The sequence below is a fragment of the Festucalex cinctus genome, chromosome 5, assembly GCF_051991245.1.
Source record: "Festucalex cinctus isolate MCC-2025b chromosome 5, RoL_Fcin_1.0, whole genome shotgun sequence".
Lineage (NCBI taxonomy): Eukaryota > Metazoa > Chordata > Actinopteri > Syngnathiformes > Syngnathidae > Festucalex > Festucalex cinctus.
In genome coordinates, this window is record NC_135415.1 from 20,130,820 (window position 1) to 20,151,903 (window position 21,084).

At 37.9% G+C, this 21,084-nt stretch overlaps 4 protein-coding genes across 7 annotated transcripts; 3 read left to right on the forward strand and 1 right to left on the reverse strand.

Annotated features, from left to right (window-relative positions):
* Positions 1-291: 291 nt before the first annotated feature.
* On the forward strand, positions 292-2,693 carry myl7 (myosin, light chain 7, regulatory). Its single transcript, XM_077521473.1, has 7 exons — positions 292-305; positions 369-470; positions 530-605; positions 2,114-2,218; positions 2,293-2,371; positions 2,457-2,505; positions 2,589-2,693. Exons 1-7 carry the CDS (start codon positions 303-305, stop codon positions 2,691-2,693), a joined length of 519 nt encoding a protein of 172 aa, XP_077377599.1. The 5' UTR covers positions 292-302.
* A 1,904-nt stretch (positions 2,694-4,597) lies between these two features.
* On the forward strand, positions 4,598-5,699 carry LOC144018535 (uncharacterized). Of its 2 annotated transcripts, none has more exons than XR_013283459.1 (4): positions 4,598-4,860; positions 5,007-5,049; positions 5,118-5,145; positions 5,220-5,699. XR_013283459.1 is itself a non-coding variant. In XM_077520762.1 (4 exons), the coding sequence occupies exons 1-4, from the start codon at positions 4,749-4,751 to the stop codon at positions 5,345-5,347; spliced, it is 303 nt and encodes a 100-aa protein (XP_077376888.1). In that variant the 5' UTR covers positions 4,598-4,748; the 3' UTR covers positions 5,348-5,699. The 2 variants fall into 2 exon arrangements, 1 of the variants encoding a protein (XP_077376888.1); XM_077520762.1 differs by having other exon boundaries at positions 4,598-4,852.
* Positions 4,908-15,821, reverse strand: agpat9l (1-acylglycerol-3-phosphate O-acyltransferase 9, like). Of its 2 annotated transcripts, none has more exons than XM_077520759.1 (14): positions 15,686-15,821; positions 11,956-12,121; positions 11,600-11,666; positions 10,109-10,257; positions 9,888-10,033; positions 9,624-9,698; positions 9,458-9,547; positions 9,285-9,378; positions 8,324-8,439; positions 7,927-7,982; positions 7,673-7,758; positions 6,499-6,627; positions 6,314-6,393; positions 4,908-6,118 (listed from the first exon to the last, which is right to left on the reverse strand). In XM_077520759.1, exons 2-14 carry the CDS (start codon positions 12,097-12,099, stop codon positions 6,010-6,012), a joined length of 1,341 nt encoding a protein of 446 aa, XP_077376885.1. In that variant the 5' UTR covers positions 12,100-12,121; positions 15,686-15,821; the 3' UTR covers positions 4,908-6,009. The 2 variants fall into 2 exon arrangements, with proteins under 2 accessions (XP_077376885.1, XP_077376884.1); XM_077520758.1 differs by lacking the exon at positions 15,686-15,821 and adding an exon at positions 12,925-13,079.
* LOC144018534 (THAP domain-containing protein 6-like) lies at positions 14,051-17,521 on the forward strand. 2 transcript variants are annotated; one of them, XM_077520761.1, is made up of 6 exons: positions 14,051-14,218; positions 15,000-15,192; positions 15,660-15,776; positions 16,627-16,837; positions 16,952-17,105; positions 17,182-17,521. In XM_077520761.1, the coding sequence occupies exons 1-6, from the start codon at positions 14,139-14,141 to the stop codon at positions 17,372-17,374; spliced, it is 948 nt and encodes a 315-aa protein (XP_077376887.1). In that variant the 5' UTR covers positions 14,051-14,138; the 3' UTR covers positions 17,375-17,521. The 2 variants fall into 2 exon arrangements, with proteins under 2 accessions (XP_077376887.1, XP_077376886.1); XM_077520760.1 differs by lacking the exon at positions 14,051-14,218 and adding an exon at positions 14,239-14,869.
* The last annotated feature ends 3,563 nt before the right edge of the window (positions 17,522-21,084 follow it).

Sequence of the window (21,084 nt, forward strand, 5' to 3'; positions counted from 1 at the left end):
CTTGGTAACAATTGATGGATTTGTCAGCCACAAAGTCACAATCGGAGTTGAATAAAATTCCAGAGTTCTGTCAAGCATCAGGGCTCACGCTCATTGCCTACCCTGATTGGCGTATCTCCACTTCCCAGCCGGGCGGAATCTTATCAGCTCCCTTTGGTGACACATGGACGGCAGTTGTATCCATGTAAGGGTCTGCACTCCCACCACAGGTTATAATAAGCCTTACAAGATAACATGGGCTACGTATAAAACCCACCCCGGCATCAAGCCTTTGCCGGGAGTCCACGCGGGATCACACAGACATGGTAAGTTAGGAATTCAGAAAAAGACAAGATTCAGTCATGATTTTAATGTTATGGATGATGTAGGCAAGCAAGAAAGCGTCCAATAAGAGACAGAGAGGAGCGCAGAAGTCTTGCTCCAATGTCTTCTCCATGTTTGAGCAGTCCCAGATACAAGAGTTCAAGGAGGTAAGGCATTCAACAAAGAGAACGCATCAGGAGGATTCCGTTGTTGTTTTCTGTTGTAGGCGTTTGGCTGCATCGACCAGGACAGAGATGGTGTGATTAAGAAACAAGACCTGAAGGAGACTTATGCACAATTGGGTAGGTTTTGCTTCAATACTTGTATTTCACAAATGTTCTAAATTTCCATCCATCCATCATCCATCCATCCATCCATCCATCCATCCATCCATCCAACCGTCCGTCCGTCCGTCCGTCCGTCCGTCCGTCCGTCCGTCCGTCCGTCCGTCCGTCCGTCCGTCCGTCCGTCCATCCATCCATCCATCCATCCATCCATCCATCCATCCATCCATCCATCCATCCATCCATCCATCCATCCATTTTCATGACCGCTTATTCCTCACAAGGGTGCGAACGTTCTAAACTTACAACAACAAAAATGCACTCAAACTACCACCACCACAAGCAACATTAACATGCAGCATAGCTAGCAGTCTTAAGATTAAAAAAAAAATAGACAAAGATTTTATAGCACAAAACCAAACAAACAAACAAACAAACAAACAAACAAACAAACAAACAAACAAACAAACAAACAAACAAAGACCCTTAAAACTGCTGGGTCAAGAATAACTCAATTTTGGGTAAATAAATAAATAAATAAATAAATAAATAAATAATTAAGTAAATGCGAAAACGCTGTTTTGGGGTTATTTTACCTGAAAATCGATGGTTTTGTTAAAAAACAAAAAACAAAAAAAAAAAACAGAAAGATTGGTCAAATTGAACCAAGCAGAGGGTTGGTCCAATTTTTTTTATTTATTTATTTTTTCTTATCAAAATGTGATTATTTTTGACCCAGTATCTTTAAGGGTGTACACTGCACTACTTACTATAACAAGTGTTTATGTTATTATTATTATTTATTTATTTTTTACTGAGAAAATGAACTGGCTCATTAAAAAGAAATTATATCAAGCTATTTTTTTAATGATTTGTGTCCACTTTTTCTATAAAGCTGCTGAATGCAGCAAATTTAACTTCCAATTGCTACTGCCGCCTGTGGCCGAAAAATGAAACTGCACACTCCCTTCTTCACGTACACAATGCGCACAAGATGTCACATCTGCACACAGAGATCGGGAAATTCCAACCCTAATCAATTCTGTAAACGATTGGTCAGAGGCCACAAGAATAGCTAAAGTGTTAATCTACTAATTAGAAGATGTCTGTCATAAATGGTCACATTAAAAGGCTCTAAAAATATTTTTGGGCAAATTGTTACATATAAAGCAGCTTTTGTAAAACACACAGTGCATAGCAAAAATCCAAACTAGAAATTTAATGAAAAAGACATTGTAGACGTTACAAAAAAACAAACAAACAGCAACATTGATTTTATTTGATTTTTTTCCCCCTAAATTCAGAAACTAATTGCAATAATTATATTTGCTATTTCAATGTATTATGGGCGCATGAATAATTGGGGTTAGGGGTCGTCTCCACGTGACCACTAAACAGCGCAGATCAAGACTATAGTGCACTATTGTGCCACAGGGAATGAGTTTCTTTGATTGAACATGATTGTATAAGTCAACTCTGACCAGTTCTGCAACTATTTGTTATTTGAACGTGTTTGTATGCGTCAGGAAAGCTCAACGTGAAGGAAGAGGAGCTGGATGAGATGTTGAATGAGGGCAAGGGACCAATCAATTTCACTGTCTTTTTGTCCCTGTTTGGTGAGAAACTCAACGGTGAGAACTGAATTTGGCAAGTTGAATCATTTCAACGATGCCAGATTGTGATTTTTTTAGAGTTTTGTCTGCAGGGACGGATCCAGAAGACACCATCCTCGCTGCCTTTAAGCTCTTTGATCCCAACGCGACAGGTTTTGTCAACAAAGAAGAGTAAGTTCTGACATTGAACTGACTCAACATGTCTACTTTGAATTCAAGTTCTTTTCTCATTCGTTACTTTCTCCATCTGGTGCAGATTTCGACGACTATTGCTGAACCAGGCGGATAAATTCACCCCAGAGGAGGTCGGCTCACGTTCTTTCAACCTTCTAAATATCTATTCACACTGTGACCCTTTAGTCATGTTGTTTCTGGCTTGACTTTAAAGGTAGATCAGGCCTTTGCGTTGGCTCCCATCGACCCAACAGGGAACATCGACTACAAGTCCCTCTGCTACATCATCACACACGGGGACGAGAAGGAAGAGTCCTGAATGAGACTCACTGTTTGGAACAACGTATGAAATAGCTGGAATAAATACTGTTACTATGTACTGTCCATGGCTGTTCACAATCGGGTCAGTCTTTTCCTTAGTACAGGAAGTCATTGTGATTTTTCAGTAAGGATTCAAATAACTTTGTCACACCAGCACGCAAAGACATCCCAGATATCGCTCAAAAAGTCCACAAATGGGACCTATAAAATAAAACAGGATAAAATATGAACTGGAATTAGGATCTTGTTATGGCAACATAGAAATCAAATTAAACAACAACAAAATAATAATGATGATGATGATGATGATGATGATGATGATGATGATGATGATGATAATAATAATAATAATAATAATAATAATAATAATAATAATAATAATAATAATAATAATAATATATTTTTGTTCTATAGAGTAAGAAAGAAATAGCCCAAAGAAAGAAATATACCAACAGGCAAATAAAAGTTAAATAAATTTCCAATTAAAAAAATTTATTTGAATTGGCTTTTGTTATCCATATTCATGGATTTTTTTTTTTTTATTGGATGGTATCTTATGGTAAATGACGCTTCATTTATATATAGCACATAGGGAAAAAAAACAAACAGGTACGTTTGTGTAGTTTTTTTTTTAAATAATGTATAAATAAATAAATAAATATTATATATATATATATATATATATATATATATATATATATATATATTAGGGGTGTGAATTGCCTAGTACCTGACGATTCGATTCGTATCACGATTCACAGGTCACGATTCGATTCGATACCGATTAATCCCGATACGAATTTATAAGTCGATTGTTGTGATTTTTTTTCATTAAAATTTAGAAAATACTAATCAGTAAGCTTGTAGAGAGTAAGATTTATATGAAAATGTATTATTTATTTATCTGAAATTTCAGTCTTATAGAGGTTGTAATCTGTTTCATGTTTGAACAGCATTAAAATAAAATATTAAGGCTTAATGTTCCGTTCATATAACATTCTTCCATGCTCAAGGTGTGAATCCTAACCCGAAGTCAGACGTTTTGTTGAATATTTTTCCATTAAAAATGGAAATTTAAAAATCGATTCACACACACACACAAAAAAAAAAAAAAAAGGCAATGATGATAAGACTACCGAATGAACAATTCTGAGCTCTTAAAAAAAATAAAAAATAAAAATCGATTTTATATATATATATATATATATATATATATATATATATATATATATATATATATATATACATTTATATATTTACAGTATATATATATATATATATATATATATATATATATATTTATATATTTACAGTATATATATATATATATACATATATGAACTTAAGCAAAATTTATTCTGCCATTTTAAAAAGCCTCTGTAAATTTGCTAAAATAATAATGAATAAATAAAAGGAAATGGGGGTATATTAAATTTAATCACCTAGACAGAAAGTATAGTCAAGTAATCTTGTCCAAAAACACATTTTATAAAAATAATTATTCTTTGCTAAAATAATAATAAATAAAATTGTGTTATATTAAATTTAATCACCTAGATAGAAAGTTTAGTCAAGTAATCTTGTCCAAAAACATTCTACAAAATATTTTTTTTTCATAAAGTATAATGCATAGGACAGTACATACAGGCCAGCAAAAAAAAAAAGGCTTTATTACTGTTATCTATTTAGTGTCATTTCTTCCATCCCTGTTGGAGATGTTGGTCACCATGACAACACACATATTTGGCCCATCCTCATTTTCATTCTGTATAACAGATCCCATTCTACAGACGTCCCCAAAGTCACCCCAATTCCACTGCCAAGGCCCCTTAAAAGCGCCCCTGCCCGTTGCCATGGATACGCCAACAAACCCCTCACATGAACTCAAAAAGCCCATTTATTTGTTGCTCACTCAGGGGGAAAAAAAAAAAAAAAAAGAACACAGGCGGCGTTTGAAATTCTACACCACAAAAAATGGACCGCTGCTGGTCTGCATCCAAATGAGCGTAAGTCCAATTCCCACGTGTTCAGTGTGCAGGTCCCGCGGGTCGAGATGCCGATTGCATCTGGAGCGTCGGGTCGAGTGGACGTGGGCTCGCCGGATGGAGCGAGGACGGCGGCCAAGTATGACAGGAACTGCGACTCGTATCTGCAACGGTGGGAAGGTTCCTGTCAACTTGTATTGAATTGATAGTTTCCGATTCTTGGACAATTTAGTCTTCGATGAACCTATTAGCATGCATGTTTATTTTATATGGAAGGGGCATCCATCATCATAACACCAGTCATTGTTATTATCATTACATTACAGGTATCTGGAAAAGAAGAAGAAAAACAAAAGCAACTTAACAGAGGTAAGGGATGCCTTCCAGTAAAAGCTATTTTTTTCTTCAAAGATAATACTTAACTGCTGCCGTTTCAGGACACTGAAGGCAGTGCCGATCATTCAAGTGCGTGCTCTTCTGTCAGATCAACATGCATCTTACCCAACATTCTACCCGACGTGACTTCATTTGGTTTTCAGGTCACGACAGTGAAGAACAACACAAGACGGACGACATAGAGGACAAAATACGCAGCCAAGCACCCGTTGCACTTGCACTTTCACTTGCACAGCCGACCAAAAAGTCCCACTTTTGTGTTGTACTTTAAACGCCTCACAACTTGTGTCCATCACAGTTATTGTAAAGTTGGGTGCCATTTACGTATTTACGTGCCATACAATTTTGTTTCAGCTTTGCATGAGTCCATGTGTGACGTCAAATACGAGCTTTTTAGAAATGGCATGATTTCCTGGTGCCACATTAAAACGGGTGTATGATCTATGTATATTGCATTGTTTTGCTGTGTGTACATTTTTGTTCCCCATCCTTTTTCTTGAGCGCATGTGCAACATGTAAACTCCACACAGGAAAGCTAGAACTGATTGTTGAACCGAGAACTTTAGAGTTACTAACCATTAGGGCACCGTGCTGCTAAATTTATGTCATGTTAAGGGAATAAATCTCGGCCAATTGCAGCATGGAGACATTTGTAAACTGTATAAAAAAAAAACTAAAAAAAAACTAAAATGTGTCACCAGGAATCCGGTGTTTGCATCCAACAGCTTCTCTGTATTCAATCTGTTACATTCAACATCACGTCAATCAAGATTATAGCAATATCAAAATAGCAGCAACACATTCGCTATTCGTCTCCTCAAAGTTCACTATTGCACTTGTGCGAGACGCAGATTGTGAAAGCGGGTCCATCCAGCCCGTTGGTGAGGAAACGAGTTTCAAGTAAAGCAGCCGTCCAGTCCCGGCGCCGTCTTCTCAGTCGCTGTTACCGCTGCTGTCGTCGCCCACCACCATGTTGCTGTACTGCTTCTGCTGCTCCTCCTTGAACGACTCCTTCACCTTCGCTCGCTTCAGGCCTCCGTCCCTGTCAAGATTTTTTTCCTTAGATTACCCCATCGAGTAATCTCATTTAAAAATGTTTGGCGTCATTTAGAAAACAAAATGTGCATAAGCGACACAGGTATTATTGTTGTCCACTTGGGGTCGCCATTTTCAACAAATGACATATTTAACGTTCTTTGCTGCTGAATAGAAACACCAAATACAAGTTGGATCTTACCACTGCAGGTCCACGAGTCCTCCCTGGTGAGCGATGGCTGACTTGACTCTGTTGGCAAACTGAACGGCATCTTCCCCAACCTGCATGCCAGTTTGGAATCAATGTCTCAGTCTAATGCCATGTGTGTTGGGGTGTGTGTGTGCGTGCATGCGTGTGTGTGACACGCAGCAACACGTTGCACAGACCTGTTGATGCATGGCGGGTAGATACCAAACATTGCAGACGAGAGCCCAGCTGGTCATCATCCTCAGCAGGTAGCTCACCATACTGTACTTGGAACTATTCCAGAAGGCATCTCCAAACTTGGGGTCATACTGGGGGAAACAAAAAGAAAAAGATGGAAATGGGAAAATAAGTGCATAAGATAATTACATTATTATAGTAACAACAAAGCAAAATATATATAAACACTGTAAAAATCCATTTTTTTTTAATTATGTAGAAACAAATATAAAAATGGAACATGAAATAAAAAACCTGAAATCAAATACAAACAATACAAAGAAAATGTATGCATTGTATATAAATATATCTAGAAACAAAACATTAAGAAAACAAGTCAATGTGGAAACGTAATTTTTTTATATATAGAAAGACTGTATAAAAACAAAAACAAAACAAATGAAATCTAAAAATATGTAATTGCATAATTATATTAAAAAAACTAAGCAAAATATAATTAAACAAATTAGATAAAGAAAAATGAAAATACCTCAAGTCAAATAACAATAGTAATTTTGTGTGTGCAATCATACATAAAAAGAATAAATAAATATATAAACAGAATTACAGAGTATATCTAAAAATATATAAATATTAATAGAAAAAATAGCGACAAACATAATCAAAATAATATAATTAAATATGTATAAATATGTACAAACAAAATAAATATACAAAATAAAAATGCAACTAAATACGTATAACGTATTTATATAGCAAGAAATACATAAAAACCTAGAAATGTACAGAAAACAATAAAATACTGAATAAATAGGGATGTGCGAGTACTGATGCCAGGTATTGGTATCGGGCCGATACCCTGCCTTATGTCAAGGTATCAGTACTTGCAACAGCAGGCGATACCAGTAACAGTTGCCCTCTTGTGGCTGTTTTAAGTTAACTAGAAATTAGAAATGACAAGAATAGACAATTGCCATTAAATTTATTGGCAAGCTTTATGTATCAAAAGCATGAGTCGTACTGGTAATTTGTATTGGTGACTACTCAAGAGTTGAGTACTCGGACTGTTATCGGGCTGAACAATAATTAGTATCGAACATCCCGAGAAATAAAGTACGATGATGAATTCTTATGACCTGAAAACAGAAGTACAAAAGGAGTGTGTGAGTGGAATACCTTTATGGCAACGGGGTAAATTGTGGCTCCAATTTCAAAACTCCCCTTCTTGAACATCATGACCGACGTGTTGTTGACGCACGTTCCTATGGACACCAAACATCAACGGCACCCAAAAATGAGACAGGAGCGAATGTGTATGCGTGTGGTCCAAAACCACATCATGTACTCTTGTGCCCGTCATCACACAGAGATGAAATAACAACCTTCGCTGACACCACCGAGACAAACATCACACCGGTGTTTCAACTTGCCTTCTGGAAATATCAATATGGGGAGCTTTGTCTTGTCATTCACGTGATCTTTCAACCTGAAAGCAAACACAAAACGTTCATGGAAACCACTGCCAGTTACATCTCAGGAAAATATTTTTAAAACTAGTTCTGTTTTTAAGTATTTTTACTTTCTGCAAATAAATGCCATTATTCTCAAAGTGTGGTACGAGTACCACTAGGCTCCCACTAGTGGTACGCGACTCAATGACTGCTCAAGTAGACTTTAGTCGCATCTAACTTATAGGTTCGCTACATGCACATTTAATATTTAACAAGTGTTTCTTTTAAAGTTTTGGGTCAAAAGTAGGTCAATGAAGTCATTTTACTCTCAGACAAAGCGATGACAAGCACAGAAGGTCAAATATGCGCAACTGACCTCTTGGTCACCAGATGGCGATCTTTCATCTCGGCTCGTTCGAACCACACGTGAGGACAGGATCGTACCATGGCCCGCTGGATCACCCCCATGAGACCTCCGTGCACCTGGCCCACCTAACACACATGGTTTGATTTTCAAACTTAAAATGTTACATATGACTCCTAGAGCAAATGGGTTGCGAGCTAGCTTCAGGCTCAAGCTAGCATTGTGTGCTAATGTCAGTTTATTAGCTTATAACTGTGTTGCTGTTATGTGTTAACATGAAGGGATTTTTTTTGGCCAGGCGGCAAGTGCAATGTGTTGTAAATGTAGCATTTTAGACATATTGCTGCTCCCCATGAGATACTTTGCTTTTGTAGCATTAGCAGCATGTTTACAATACATTTGGGTGACATACAAACACAAACAAATCCTACTTTATCATTTTGGCCATTGCTCTTAAAAAAAAAAAAATCACACCATTAAATCATATTTTTGCTTTACTTCTATGATAAGTTAAGGCCATTCTATTTTCTTAAAACAGTATTTTGTCAAAATTATGTGTTAACTTTGAGACGTATTAATTGCATTTGTTAAATGAGTCCAATACTTTTTCTTGCTAACAAAAGCTTGACTAAAAGTATCACATATGAATGACTAATGTGTGACAAAACTAATAAGCATTTTTGACCAAAAGACTGAAACTAAGATGGCTGCCAAAACACACACAGACTCTACAATCAAACTGCAGAGACATTTTGTGCTCTGTCATCCAAAACAGAAGCACACAAGTACTGCCTTTCCATAACATTCGAAAAACGTGCATCAGGTTCATTTAAGATTCTAAATTGTCCATAAATGTGAATGTGGAGTTCAAACCTAAAAAGAAAAAGCTCTATAGAATATGGCTGGATGGATGGATGAAGGATGGACGTATCCAAAGATGGACGGACAGATGGATGTGTATTCCCCGTCCTACCATGGCATAGCAGGCGTCATTGCAGAGTATCACGATGTCAATGGGGGAAGTGTGATTGGCCACACAGATGCCTCCTTTTTGGGGTATATTTTCCCTGATGTTCCAAAAGGAGAGCGTGTAAGTAAGACAAATAAAAGAACCCATTTGCATCATTTTGTCTCGGTCTGGCTCGCCTGTTGTGATAGCGGATGGCGGCGGACAGGCCTCGGGCACAGATCCTGTAGCACATGACGTGCACCCACTCGCTGAGCCAGAACTTCATCCTGACGACAAACACGGAGTCTTGAAAACCGCAGTGGTCAACTTGAAAAAGTCAACTGGAGTGTGGTTTGTGGCTACCTCCAGTTGGGGAGCAGCCCCACTGCAGATGTCCCGATGACCAGCCAGGTGAGACCAATGCAGGCCAGAGTTATCCTGAGGAGAGACGTTTTCAGTATTTAGCAACATAAACACAGACTACCTATGGAAGAGTTGTTATATGCTAGTGAATATGCTTCCCATCCCACTAAGGACTGCCTAAGTTCCCCCAGGTTTACAAATAATTTCAAACTCCAACCAAAGAGACACATTTAAGAAAACAAAAACAAAATCATGTATGTGTACCTGAGAGGTGCGAGAATGCAGTATCGGACAAAAATGCCAAGTCCATAGACGAGAGTCAGCCTCAAGCTGATGTACTGGAAGTCATTGTTTGTGCGGGTCAGAAGGTTCCAAGAGACCAGCTCTTCTGAAGTGAACCGCTGGGTCACCTTCAATCCAAAATTGAATTCAAAATTGAACTATAAGTGCTACTAAATGATATAAAATAAGGTCATGTGTCGTACCTCGTCCTCCACAATGCTCTCAACTCCTCTGCGGGTGAAATAGAAACAGTCGCTAAGCGTAAAATCGCCGCCCACTGAAGGTTTGGGGCGACTTCGTCTTAGTTCCTCCAACTCTTTCTCCATGGAGCCATCTTCCCTCTGGATAAGAGCTGACACACACACAAACATGCAAAACGCATGACATAAGACATTTGCAGACCGCCCAGATTTCAGTGTCATGTCGACCCAACATATCGTGCATGTGGTGAGCAAATGTGATGGTCCACTTAAAAGAGTTCATCACAACAGTTGATCTGCTTTCAACTGATAGCACAGAGGGCAAAATCCACGATTACAGATAACGGCATATATTCAAATATCCAATCACAGTTGCACAAATGTACAATTACTGGTGCATTACTACCTCTTAAGCACACATGCTTTTTTTTATTGACTGAAGCCTGGATTATGTAATGATAAATGTAACAGTGACACATTTTGCAAACACTGACTGGATGCTGACTTAGCTTGTTTATTTCGTTATAAGGGGGTGGGGAACCTAAAACATGCAGGCCAGAAACTGAGCTGCCATGCAGGTCTAAAAAGTAACAAACACTTTAAGAAGACCACTTTTGTGAGAAATAGATTTGACATAAAAATATGACTTGATTCTTGTATTTTAAAATCTGAAAAATGTATAACTTCTTTCCTCGCAATATTTTAGATATAACTTCAAACTTGAGGTGCTATTTTAGTTTTCTTTTCAGCGTGGCCCGAATACTCCTCCACATTGGAAGATTTGAAATTAGCCCTGATTAGAAAATGGTTCCCCCAAATCTTACTGCGAAGGCTCTACCACACCACGCATATAACGGCACTGAGCAACAGCATCTTGTGGGATAGCTCCCTCAGCAACTTGACCCTGTGGCCAGTCATAAACGCACACGGCAAGAAAACACATTCATTGCTACATCTTGTTTTTTTTGTGGTCTTTCGTTGCAGCATGCTTTGCCTGGTTTGAACTGCATGAGGAAATGACACGTTGCAGCATGTCTGTCACTACACTTACATATTTCACAATAGAGCTATCTATCTATCTATCTATCTATCTATCTATCCATCCATCTAGAACATCTGTAGTCCAAATACCAGGTTTATGTGATATTTGTGGGGGGGGGGGCGACTAAGATACACAATTTCAACACTTTTCAACCATTAATGTGACCTATAACCTGTGCAACTCAATTGATTCATTTCCCCAAGAAGGGACGTAAACATGCGCAAGAAGTGGAAACTGGTTACTACTTAATACTCCGAGTTATAAGAGGATGTGAACATTTATGCAACCACATCATAAAGTTGTTAATTTTTACTGCTCCTCTCCGAAAGATATTTATACATTTTCAGTACAATTGTACACCTTATATCTTTCTTTTTTTTTTCTTTTTTAACATCGGAAATAACATGTGAAAAGGGGTGTGTACACTTTTTATATGCGTCATTTGTACGTACCACTGGATGCAGAGGTTTTTAGTGTACGTTCTTCTGTGCTTGCCTTCTGTAACTTCAATGTGGCCCACTAATAGAAGAAAACAAATATTATTAATATGAAGTTTTTATTCAATCCATCCATTTTATTTCGTCTATATAATTTATAGTCCTCATCAAGTTTGTGGGTAAAGTGGAACCTATTCAAGCTAACAATGGGCAAAAGATGGGCTCCACCCTGGACTGGTCATCAGCCAATCAAGGGGCATGTAGAAAAACAACTATTCACACTCACATTCACAATTAACGTGCAGGTTTTTGAAAACAGCCCATGCAAACTCCACAGAGGAAAACTGGAGCCTGCATTTGAAGTAGTGTACCTCCAGTGTTTTGACCAGGATGTCCATGTAGGTCTCAGAGATGCCCAGCGAAAATCCAAACATGGCAGGAATCATGATGAGGCTGATGATGAGGCACAGCCAGATCCTCCCAGCCCAAACCACCACAGCCCAGAAGTCCTCCATCTCCAATTTTCCTTTTTATAGGCTGTCAGAAATAATCACACTCAATGTCAGTGATTCCCATCCACCATCACACAATTTTCACTTCATTGGTCAGAAAATTATTATTTATTTTCGACAAATAAAGCGTCATTGTTCATCTATCTATGCAAGCGATTTATAGAGGCGGGCAGAACAATGAAATGCTCTTCCACTAGCTGGAAGAAGGTAAATAAAACTGTTTAGAATATTATTATTATTCTATCTGTGTCTTGAAGTAATTTTCCGTTTTTTTTGTTTTTTTTTACTTAGTGTGAGTACTTTTGCCACCTCTACATGACAGCGTCATTCATTCAGTGTAGACCAGCAAAAAAGGGGCGGGGTGTAATTACAGAATTAAATACAAATCAACTTTTTATATTCACGACGGATAAAAACAGAATTTTTATGAATAAAACCTCTGCCTCGTCTTTTTATTTTTAACTTCTGCCTTAATGTACCACTGAATTTTAATTTTGGTCACGAAAAGGTGCACTTGGGAAATCAAATAGGTCATTTTTAAGGTGGTGCTTGGTTTAAAAAAAAAAAAAAAAAAAAAAGCAGACGAAGCTTTTGTGACATTTTGGTGGTGTGATTTTTCCAATGTTAAATGTCGGTTCAACAAAAGTTTGGATTAGGAAACACTGCTCTTTCCACTTAAATCACAACTTGTGCTGTTCTGTACTCGATCGAGACAGCTTCGTTCCAAGACAAGCCGTGCAATCACTTTTAAACCAGCAAAACACGCAAGCTTTCTCCAAACAATTTGTTAATATATTGCACAGGCACCATATTTGCATTGTTTCCTACCTCGGCTTGTGCCCTGTGGTAAAAAGCGTCATTATTTCGGAAAGGTGCAGTTGCTCGGCTCGGCTTGCTTGGCCCACTCAAGAAGACAAGACTGCACCACACGCTAAGCGCACTAGCCACGCCTACTTCACGAACTTGTGTACCAAAGTTCAACGAGTTGCGTTCAAGGGCGTCAGCAGCGCCTCGACTGATGTTTTATTGGTGTTTCAAAAAACATCTAAATAAAACTCATTTATTAGGACCAAGCCGAGATATCACCCCAGAATGAAACTTGTATTGTTTTATCTAAATGTTTTGGGGGTCTGTTTATTTGTAAGACCCGATACTTCTAATCATCTTTAACGCCAAAGTTAAATATAAAAATTCAGATTTTTGGGAGCACATGATTTTCAATTAAAACAACCTTATATAAACAATCTAAAACGATAGAAATGAAGATAAAATGAATGGCAGCGAAAAGTACAGGGAATAGACATTCTTGTTTAATTTTGTCAAACAATAATACAGAATAATACTAGGCTACATGAGATTTAGAACCAAAAAACAGAAATGCTCAACTAGAAACGTTGTTTATAAAGCACTTTAACAACAACCCCAGCTGTAACAAAGTGCGCTGCACATAAGATCAGATCAACAAAGCATAATAAATAAAATATAATAATATATTGTGGAGATAGTTAACTGCCGGGACGAGGAGACGAAGGCGAATCATGTCACTTTTCTCTCAACTCATAAACCGACTTGTAAAAAAACGAAACAAAAAAAACCCCGACTTGTTTTCATAGAAAGTAACAAGTTACTGCAACTACTCCAACCTTTTGACATCTATTATCATTACTTTGAACCAATAAGTCATACTCCCACTGCTTCCTTAATTAAAAGCACAAGTCCCTGGTGACAGTCTATCCCATGTGAATAATAATAATAATAATAATAATAATAATAATAATAATAATAATAATAATAATAATACAAGTAAATATGAATATTTTTTTTCTAATTTAAAATATACAACAAGAGCTCCCTTCACAATGGCATTTGATATACAGTTTTGTTTTATTCCCTGTAGTTGCACACGCCGCGGACGTCAACATTACTCGATGCAGTGGCTTATGGGAAACAACTCTGTACGTCTATGACGCCGCCATTTAGGAGCGGTATTTGTGGCGGTTTGTCTTCAGTGTCACTACAGTATTTCTGAACAAAATAACGGTATGCCTCAGTACTGTGCTGCGTTGAAATGCGTGAACAGGCGTTCGGCGGAGACAAAAGCCAAGGGAATCACATTCCATAAGTGAGTAAGCAAGTACGTGCACTGTTGAGCGCAGAGCAACTCGAAGAATGTGACTTGACTTGTCAAATTACTGAAGTCTGTACGCATGTGCAAAGTGAGTTAACGCTAGTATCCCTGTAGACTTTGTTTTCGTTTACAGTGTGCGGTGTTTTTTATTTTTATTTTTTTACTAATAACTATTTAAAAACAAACAAACAAAAAACACAGCCATATTACACTTATGCAGTGTTTTTTCCTAATAGCTGTTTAAAATCAAACAAACAAAAAACACTCAGATTACAGTATGCCGTGTTGTTTTCCTAATAACTGTTCAAAAACAAGCAAACAAAAAAAAAACACCCAGATTACATTGGAAGTTCCAACACGGTTACCGTTGTCAGATGGACCACTGTTTGCGGAAATACGTAATGAAGATAAAGCGGAAGTAAACTACGTCAAAACCGGCGCCATCTTTCCCCGGGCAAAACGGGCTTAATCAACGCGAACGTGGTTATTTCAGCAGCGTGGATTTCCTAACAAATACCGAATAACGCTTTTACAAACCTGACTCAATGGATGGACTGAAACGAAAATGCCCGACTCGTGTGCAGCATGGGGATGTACAAATCGTCGCACAGCGCAAAGCAAATCTCAGGGAATTACCTTCCACAGGTGAGACTGACCGAACGAGCCATCACGCTCAAATATGAAGCAGAAAATAGCGTGTCACTCACGTTAGAATACCAATCGCTGAACAGCGAAAAGCGGTGCTTTATAAGCACTTAATTTGTCATATTTGCAGGTTTCCAAAAGAGAAGACATTGAGGAGGCACTGGGAAGCGGCATCAAGGATGAAAGGTTTCTCCGCCACCAGGTCATCAGTCCTGTGCAGCGAACACTTCAAACCAGAGGACATTGACGCCACGGGCCAGACTGTCAGGATTCGGGAAGGAGCCAGACCGTCTGTCTTCAGCTTTAATTCTCGTTTCCAAAAAGTGGGTCTTGAAGAGTTTAGACTTGGTGGGAATTTATAATAATCGATGGACATTCTTGACTTTTATGTTGCTTGGAATATTTGCACAGGTGTGCTCTTGTGGTGGTGGAACGGATTGTGTACTGCAGAGCTGATGTTTGATAGCAGGCTAGCCATTATATTTTTCTAGGTTCTGTCGCCGGATTCCAACCAAACATTTAATACATAGGCCAGACCTATCAGTGAAAACATGTCTTCCACAAAAGTGATGATTGAAGTTTGTCTACTAGTTGACAGCCAGCTCACATGTTCTGAGTTTTTTTTGTTTTTTGTTTTTGAAGGAAATGGAAAAAAGGTTTTTGCCAATGTTATAGTTCAAATCAGCTGCAGTAAATTACTTTCTGTCTATTACTATAGCACCGATTGTTTACAAATATGAAACAGACGTTTTACGACCTGCATTTTTTTTTTTTTAAATCTCCTCATCAGCAAGTGTTTACTAGAAGAACACAAACCTCCAAGAAAGCCCGAGAGTCAGTGGCATCTGTTGCTTCCAAAGATGTGCCACTGATTAAATCACCACCGGCATCGGTGCCTCCTCCTGATGTAAGTACGATATTTTTTAAACACAAACACATGGTTGAAATGCTAGCGAGCATCATATGACAGTCACGCTCGACGTCTGTGTCATTGGCTTTACCCGCTTTCTGAAGCACATCTCATTTACATGCATAAGTGTGAAAATCTTTATGAGGCAATACTGCACATAACATCAGTGATGGAACGTAATTTGTTCTTTGATGGTTTGTTTGAGCTTTGAGTAGAGCCTGGTGATATGGCTTTAAAATAAAATCTTACATTTTTTCCCCATAAAATTCCGATTTACCATTTAAAAAAACAAACAAACAAAAACACAACGGTAGATCCAAATTTCTGTGGAAACAGAGGCACATTTCCAAAAGGAAATATGTCATTTTCAAATGTGCATCTATCTACCTGTTGTGAAGTACTTGAAAGCAGCTTAAGTTACCTTTTCACTAGTGTAAATTTCAAACGCAGGCCTGAGAAGCCTGTTCTGCTTTATTTCAAATTTCAAAATACAATTTGTACTGAAACGTAGGCCTGACATGTTTGGCCAGTTTACTGGATTTTTAGGTAAGTTCTTGGTGTTCTTTGTATTTAAATGTGAACTGTTAGATGTGTTTAAAAAGCACATTTTATTTGTGTTTTTGTGAGTACATTTATTAATAATGTTAATGCATTGTAGTTCATCTAGGATCAAAACGGTGTAATTTATGGTATTGACAGATATTTTGTTAATGGAAACACAGTAAAATTGTACTGTATTTGCAAAACTACAAATAAATGTGAAAAGGAAATGAGGTCCAGTCCTTTGTCCCGAGAGATCCCTTGCAACCGGACCCCTCCGAATTTTGATTGAAGATTGCTATTCTAGGACCACTGCTATGCACTGCCTGCGTCGCTCCCCGATCTAAAGGCCCGACTGATGGCGGCCTTAGCGAGGGTGGAGAGTCTGGAGCACGAGCTGAGGAACATGAAGGACAGAGAACGTCGAGCCAAGAACACAGTGTTTGGTCTTTTGGAGGATTTGAGGGACAAGAACATCATCAACGAAGAGCTCAGAGAGAAGCTGGATTCATACTCGGGTGAAGTGACAAATGATGGTGTTTTTTCCATCTTTTGTTTGGCCTCCTAGAATGGATTTGGTCACTGCACATTTCAAGTGACACACATGCAAAATGGCTGTGTTTGAATTCCAGGTCTTCCAGTTCACCTGCTGTCCAAACAGAGCAACGACTACACTAAAGACCAGCGGGACTTTGCCCTCACTCTCCACTTACATGATCCAAAAGCTTACAACTATCTGAGAAAGTCTCTCCATCTCCAATTACCACACCCGCACACTCTTCAAAGGTATTTAAAGTCCACTTTGAGAAACTCCTTTAAATAAATAAATATAAAATAGGAACTTTTCCTTTGCCAAAAAAAGGTGGATGAGCTCTGGAGATTTCAAGCCTGGACAGGATTCAATATCGGAAAGACGTTCCAAAAAAGAGGCTGAGGATGAATGTGAGACCGCTGTTAACCCAGAGACCGACATTCTGCACAACCCTCTTGCTCAAAATATAATAGTATGTCTAAAAGATGCTCCCCTATCACAAAACCGCACAGAAGTATCATAAACTTGCAGTGTTTTATTTTGTTTTTGTTTACAAGATGGACCTCTAAAATGTACATAGACTGTTAATAAGATTATAAATGTTAAGTGCAGTTTCTTATTTGTTGGATTTTTGTACCACTTAATTAAAGTGAATCTTTATTTTTAAGAACTCATGCCTTAGCGTTTGCTTTTGAACACATTTTCAGGTGGTTACAAATGTAAAAAACAAAACTAAAGCCGTAAAAGTCAAATTCCTAAAAGCTTGTGCCAGTTGAAGTTCAACCAATTTGGTGTTTCCTGCCACTTAACTCATTCATTCACTCTCAGCCGTTTTCATTGAACACCCTTCGCTCCAACTGTTTTACTGGATTTTGACTGATTTTGCCAGGTCCACAGAATATTCTGTCCTATTGATATAAAAGCAAAGAACCTAACCAAAAGAAAGATTAGAGTCTCTTCTTTCATCAGGAAAAAAAGTATATTTGTATCTAGGGGTGTGAATTGCCTCGTACCTGACGATTCGATTCGTATCACGATTCACAGGTCACGATTCGATTCGATACCGATTAATCCCGATACGAATTTATAAGTCGATTGTTGCGATTTTTTTTCATTCAAATTTAGAAAATACAAATCAGTAAGCTTGTAGAGTGTAAGATTTATATGAAAATGTATTATTTATTTATCTGAAATTTCAGTCTTATAGAGGTTGTAATCTGTTTCATGTTTAAACAGCATTAAAATAAAATATTAAGGCTTAATGTTCCGTTCATATAACATTCTTCCATGCTTAAGGTGTGAATCCTAAAAAAAAAAAAAAAAAAAAAAAATCGATTTTGCCTATTATTGAATCGATTCGAGAATCGCGCGATGTAGTATCGCGATATATCGCCGAATCGATTTTTTTTTTAACACCCCTATTTGTATCTGTTTCTGTTTTGCAGTAATTAGCATCAGAATACAGCTAAGTTTCATCATTATTCACAAATCAGTTTGAAACATTGGGAAAAAGAGCTTGTTGCAACAGGGCTGATCTCTTTACTCTGCTGCCACCTGTTGGCCGTTTTTTTGTAATAACTACCACTGCTTTAAGCGATGTCTTAATGTCAGAATCTGTTATCAAAGCCTTGTGTATGCGCTAGCATTAAAAAACAAACAAACGTATAAATACGTTTTTTGGGAGTGCAGGACAAAGTATTAAAAAAAAAACATTTATACGAATGCCATTCTGCAAATATACTGGAATACACTGTATAGAGTCGCTGCAAACTACAACCATTTTAATAACCATACTATCGAATTAATACCTCGTTAACAGCTTTTAAACTGAGCATTATTGCCTTTTGTAAAGACAATGCGATTGTGCAGCTGTACCTATTGTTGCGGCCCATGAGCTTGCCTCATCATTCGAAGGCCTTGCCTCAGGAAGTGCTGACCTCGATCATGAAATGGCCCAAAGCACCCAGACGTGTTACTCACCACAAAACAGGGTTGATGAGGAATGCGGTCGCAAGCTCCTTGCGGAGGGGGCGAAAGCCTCTCTGTCCCACCTAAGACGAACAAAAGCTCCCGATTATTTTCCAGGTTCAGACATTTCACAGTCTGCTGCACATTACTGTAACAGGGGGCTTTGTGGGGGGCCGTTTGAGTAATGTCTGTAGGAGTGATAGAGTTGTTCAATAAGAATATTTCAAAGCACTGTTTATTATTGAGGGTTGTAGTTTGAAGTGGTGCAACTACACTGTATCATTGACTCATTTTACATCTGATTATGTCGAGCTTATTGGATGTTATTGCTCTTGTTGAGTGCTGGATTTGTTGTTTGTCATTGTTTATGGGGAGGAAGGAAGAGGTCAAGAGATGAAGTCAAGAAGGTTTGTATTTGTAATTTACAATCGGCGATGCTGCCCCAACACTTTACTTCAGCACCCTAAGCTGCTTTGTTACAGAAAATAAGCAACAATCCCACTTTCATTAGTTTCCCCTCAGATGAAACACCACAGCAAGTGGAATGAGCAAACATTAGTCAAGAAATGCAGTTCATCCCCAAATAAACTTAAATGTTGCATGTGTTTGTGCTGAATTTATCTGTTGTTTGACATTTCCTTGGGGGAAGATGCAGTTTATGCTTTCATATTGTCAGAAATAAGATATGGGGGAACAGTAGAGGTCCATTTATGTCCTGGGTACGATCTATATACTCATGGTGCATATTATTGGACCTCAATATTTATTTATTTTATTTTTTTTTAAATACATTTTCCATGATAATTAGTAATGAAATGATGAAAGAGTTGTCACCTCAAGTAAAGGTACAGGGTGCAAAGTGCACTTATTTTGACTTATTCTTGTGTATTTATTAGTTTTGAAATCATTTTAAATTAATTAAATAATACAATACATGAATAATACAATGATATTAAAAGCCAAAATCAGACACAGTCATAGACGATTTAAAAATAAGAATGTATAAAATATAAAACAACCCAAGCTGTCTACAAAATAAAAACATTCCATTTTATTTAATTAAAAATTATCCTTTTTTGTTTGTTTTTTTCTTTCTACTACTTTTTCTGGGTAATTTCAAAACATCACGAAAAGCCTACTAGAACATCTGATCTTAATTTGGGATTAGGTACTTTAAGTGCTGGCATGTGTGTGCTGACTCCCATTTAACATGAGTTTGAATGTGATTGGTAAACTGAGCAGTCGACTTATATTGACTTAATTTTGTGTATTTGTTAGTTTTTTTTATTTTTTATAATTTTTAATTAAATAATACAATACAGGGCACGGTAGTCGAGTGGTTAGCACGTCCGCTTCCCAGTTCTGAGGTCTCCGGTTCGAGTCCAGGCTCGGACCTTCCTGGGTGGAGTTTGCATGTTCTCCCCGTGCCCGCGTGGGTCTTCTCCGGGTACTCCGGTCTCCTGCCACATTCCAACGACATGATGGCAGGTTAATTGGGCGCTCTGAATTGTCCCTAGGTGTGTGTGTGTGAATGTGGATGGTTGTTCGTCTCTGTGTGCCCTGCGATTGGTTGGCAACCAGTCCAGGGTGTCCCCCGCCTACTGCCCAGAGCCAGCTGAGATAGGCGCCAGCAGCCCCCGCGACCCTTGTGAGGAATAAGCGGTCAAGAAAATGGATGGATGGATAATACAATACATAAATAATACAATATTAAAATCCAAAATCATACACATAGACTATATAAAAATAGTAAGAATAATGTTTATGTATAAAATAAACAACCCAAGCTGTCTTCAAAATCAAAACATCCCATTTTATTTAATTATAAATATTCCGTTTTTTTCTTTCTACTACTTTTTTCTGGGTAATTTCAAAACGTCACGAAAAGCCTACTAGAACGTCTGAACTTAATTTGGAGTTAGGTACTTTAAATGCTGGCAGGTGTGTGCTGACTCTAGTTTAACATGAGTTTGAATGTGATTGGTTAACTGTGAACACAGCCACGTCAGTAAAAAGGGTGTGAACATTTGTGCAACCACATTATTTCAGTTGGTTATTTTTACTTCCATGGTTTAACACTGACATATGGATAAGTGATGCATTATTTGGTGCTAATTTATTATTATTATTAATTGAGTGAATGGGTGTGCAGCTGTAAAAGTAGTGCTAGCAATAAGCGTCATGCTGCGTAGCTGTGAGTTTGAGGATCATACATCTGCAAGTTGAGGCAGGGTTGGACTTGGAGCCCATGAACCAGATGGAGCC

Coding starts and splice junctions, on each gene's coding strand:
- LOC144018534 (XM_077520761.1), top strand. CDS start 14,139: ATGCCTCAGTACTGTGCTGCGTTGAAATGCGTGAACAGGCGTTCGGCG. Junction 15,193..15,659: donor TTAATTCTCGTTTCCAAAAA/GTGGGTCTTGAA, acceptor TCTCCTCATCAG/CAAGTGTTTACTAGAAGAAC. Junction 16,838..16,951: donor GAAGCTGGATTCATACTCGG/GTGAAGTGACAA, acceptor TTTGAATTCCAG/GTCTTCCAGTTCACCTGCTG.
- LOC144018535 (XM_077520762.1), top strand. CDS start 4,749: ATGCCGATTGCATCTGGAGCGTCGGGTCGAGTGGACGTGGGCTCGCCG. Junction 4,853..5,006: donor TGCGACTCGTATCTGCAACG/GTGGGAAGGTTC, acceptor ATTACATTACAG/GTATCTGGAAAAGAAGAAGA. Junction 5,050..5,117: donor ACAAAAGCAACTTAACAGAG/GTAAGGGATGCC, acceptor CTGCCGTTTCAG/GACACTGAAGGCAGTGCCGA.
- myl7 (XM_077521473.1), top strand. Junction 2,219..2,292: donor GTTTGGTGAGAAACTCAACG/GTGAGAACTGAA, acceptor TTTTGTCTGCAG/GGACGGATCCAGAAGACACC. Junction 2,506..2,588: donor ATAAATTCACCCCAGAGGAG/GTCGGCTCACGT, acceptor TTGACTTTAAAG/GTAGATCAGGCCTTTGCGTT.
- agpat9l (XM_077520759.1), bottom strand. CDS start 12,099: ATGGAGGACTTCTGGGCTGTGGTGGTTTGGGCTGGGAGGATCTGGCTG. Junction 11,667..11,955: donor TCCTGGTCAAAACACTGGAG/GTACACTACTTC, acceptor TTCTTCTATTAG/TGGGCCACATTGAAGTTACA. Junction 6,628..7,672: donor TTTACCCCGTTGCCATAAAG/GTATTCCACTCA, acceptor TGTTTCCCCCAG/TATGACCCCAAGTTTGGAGA.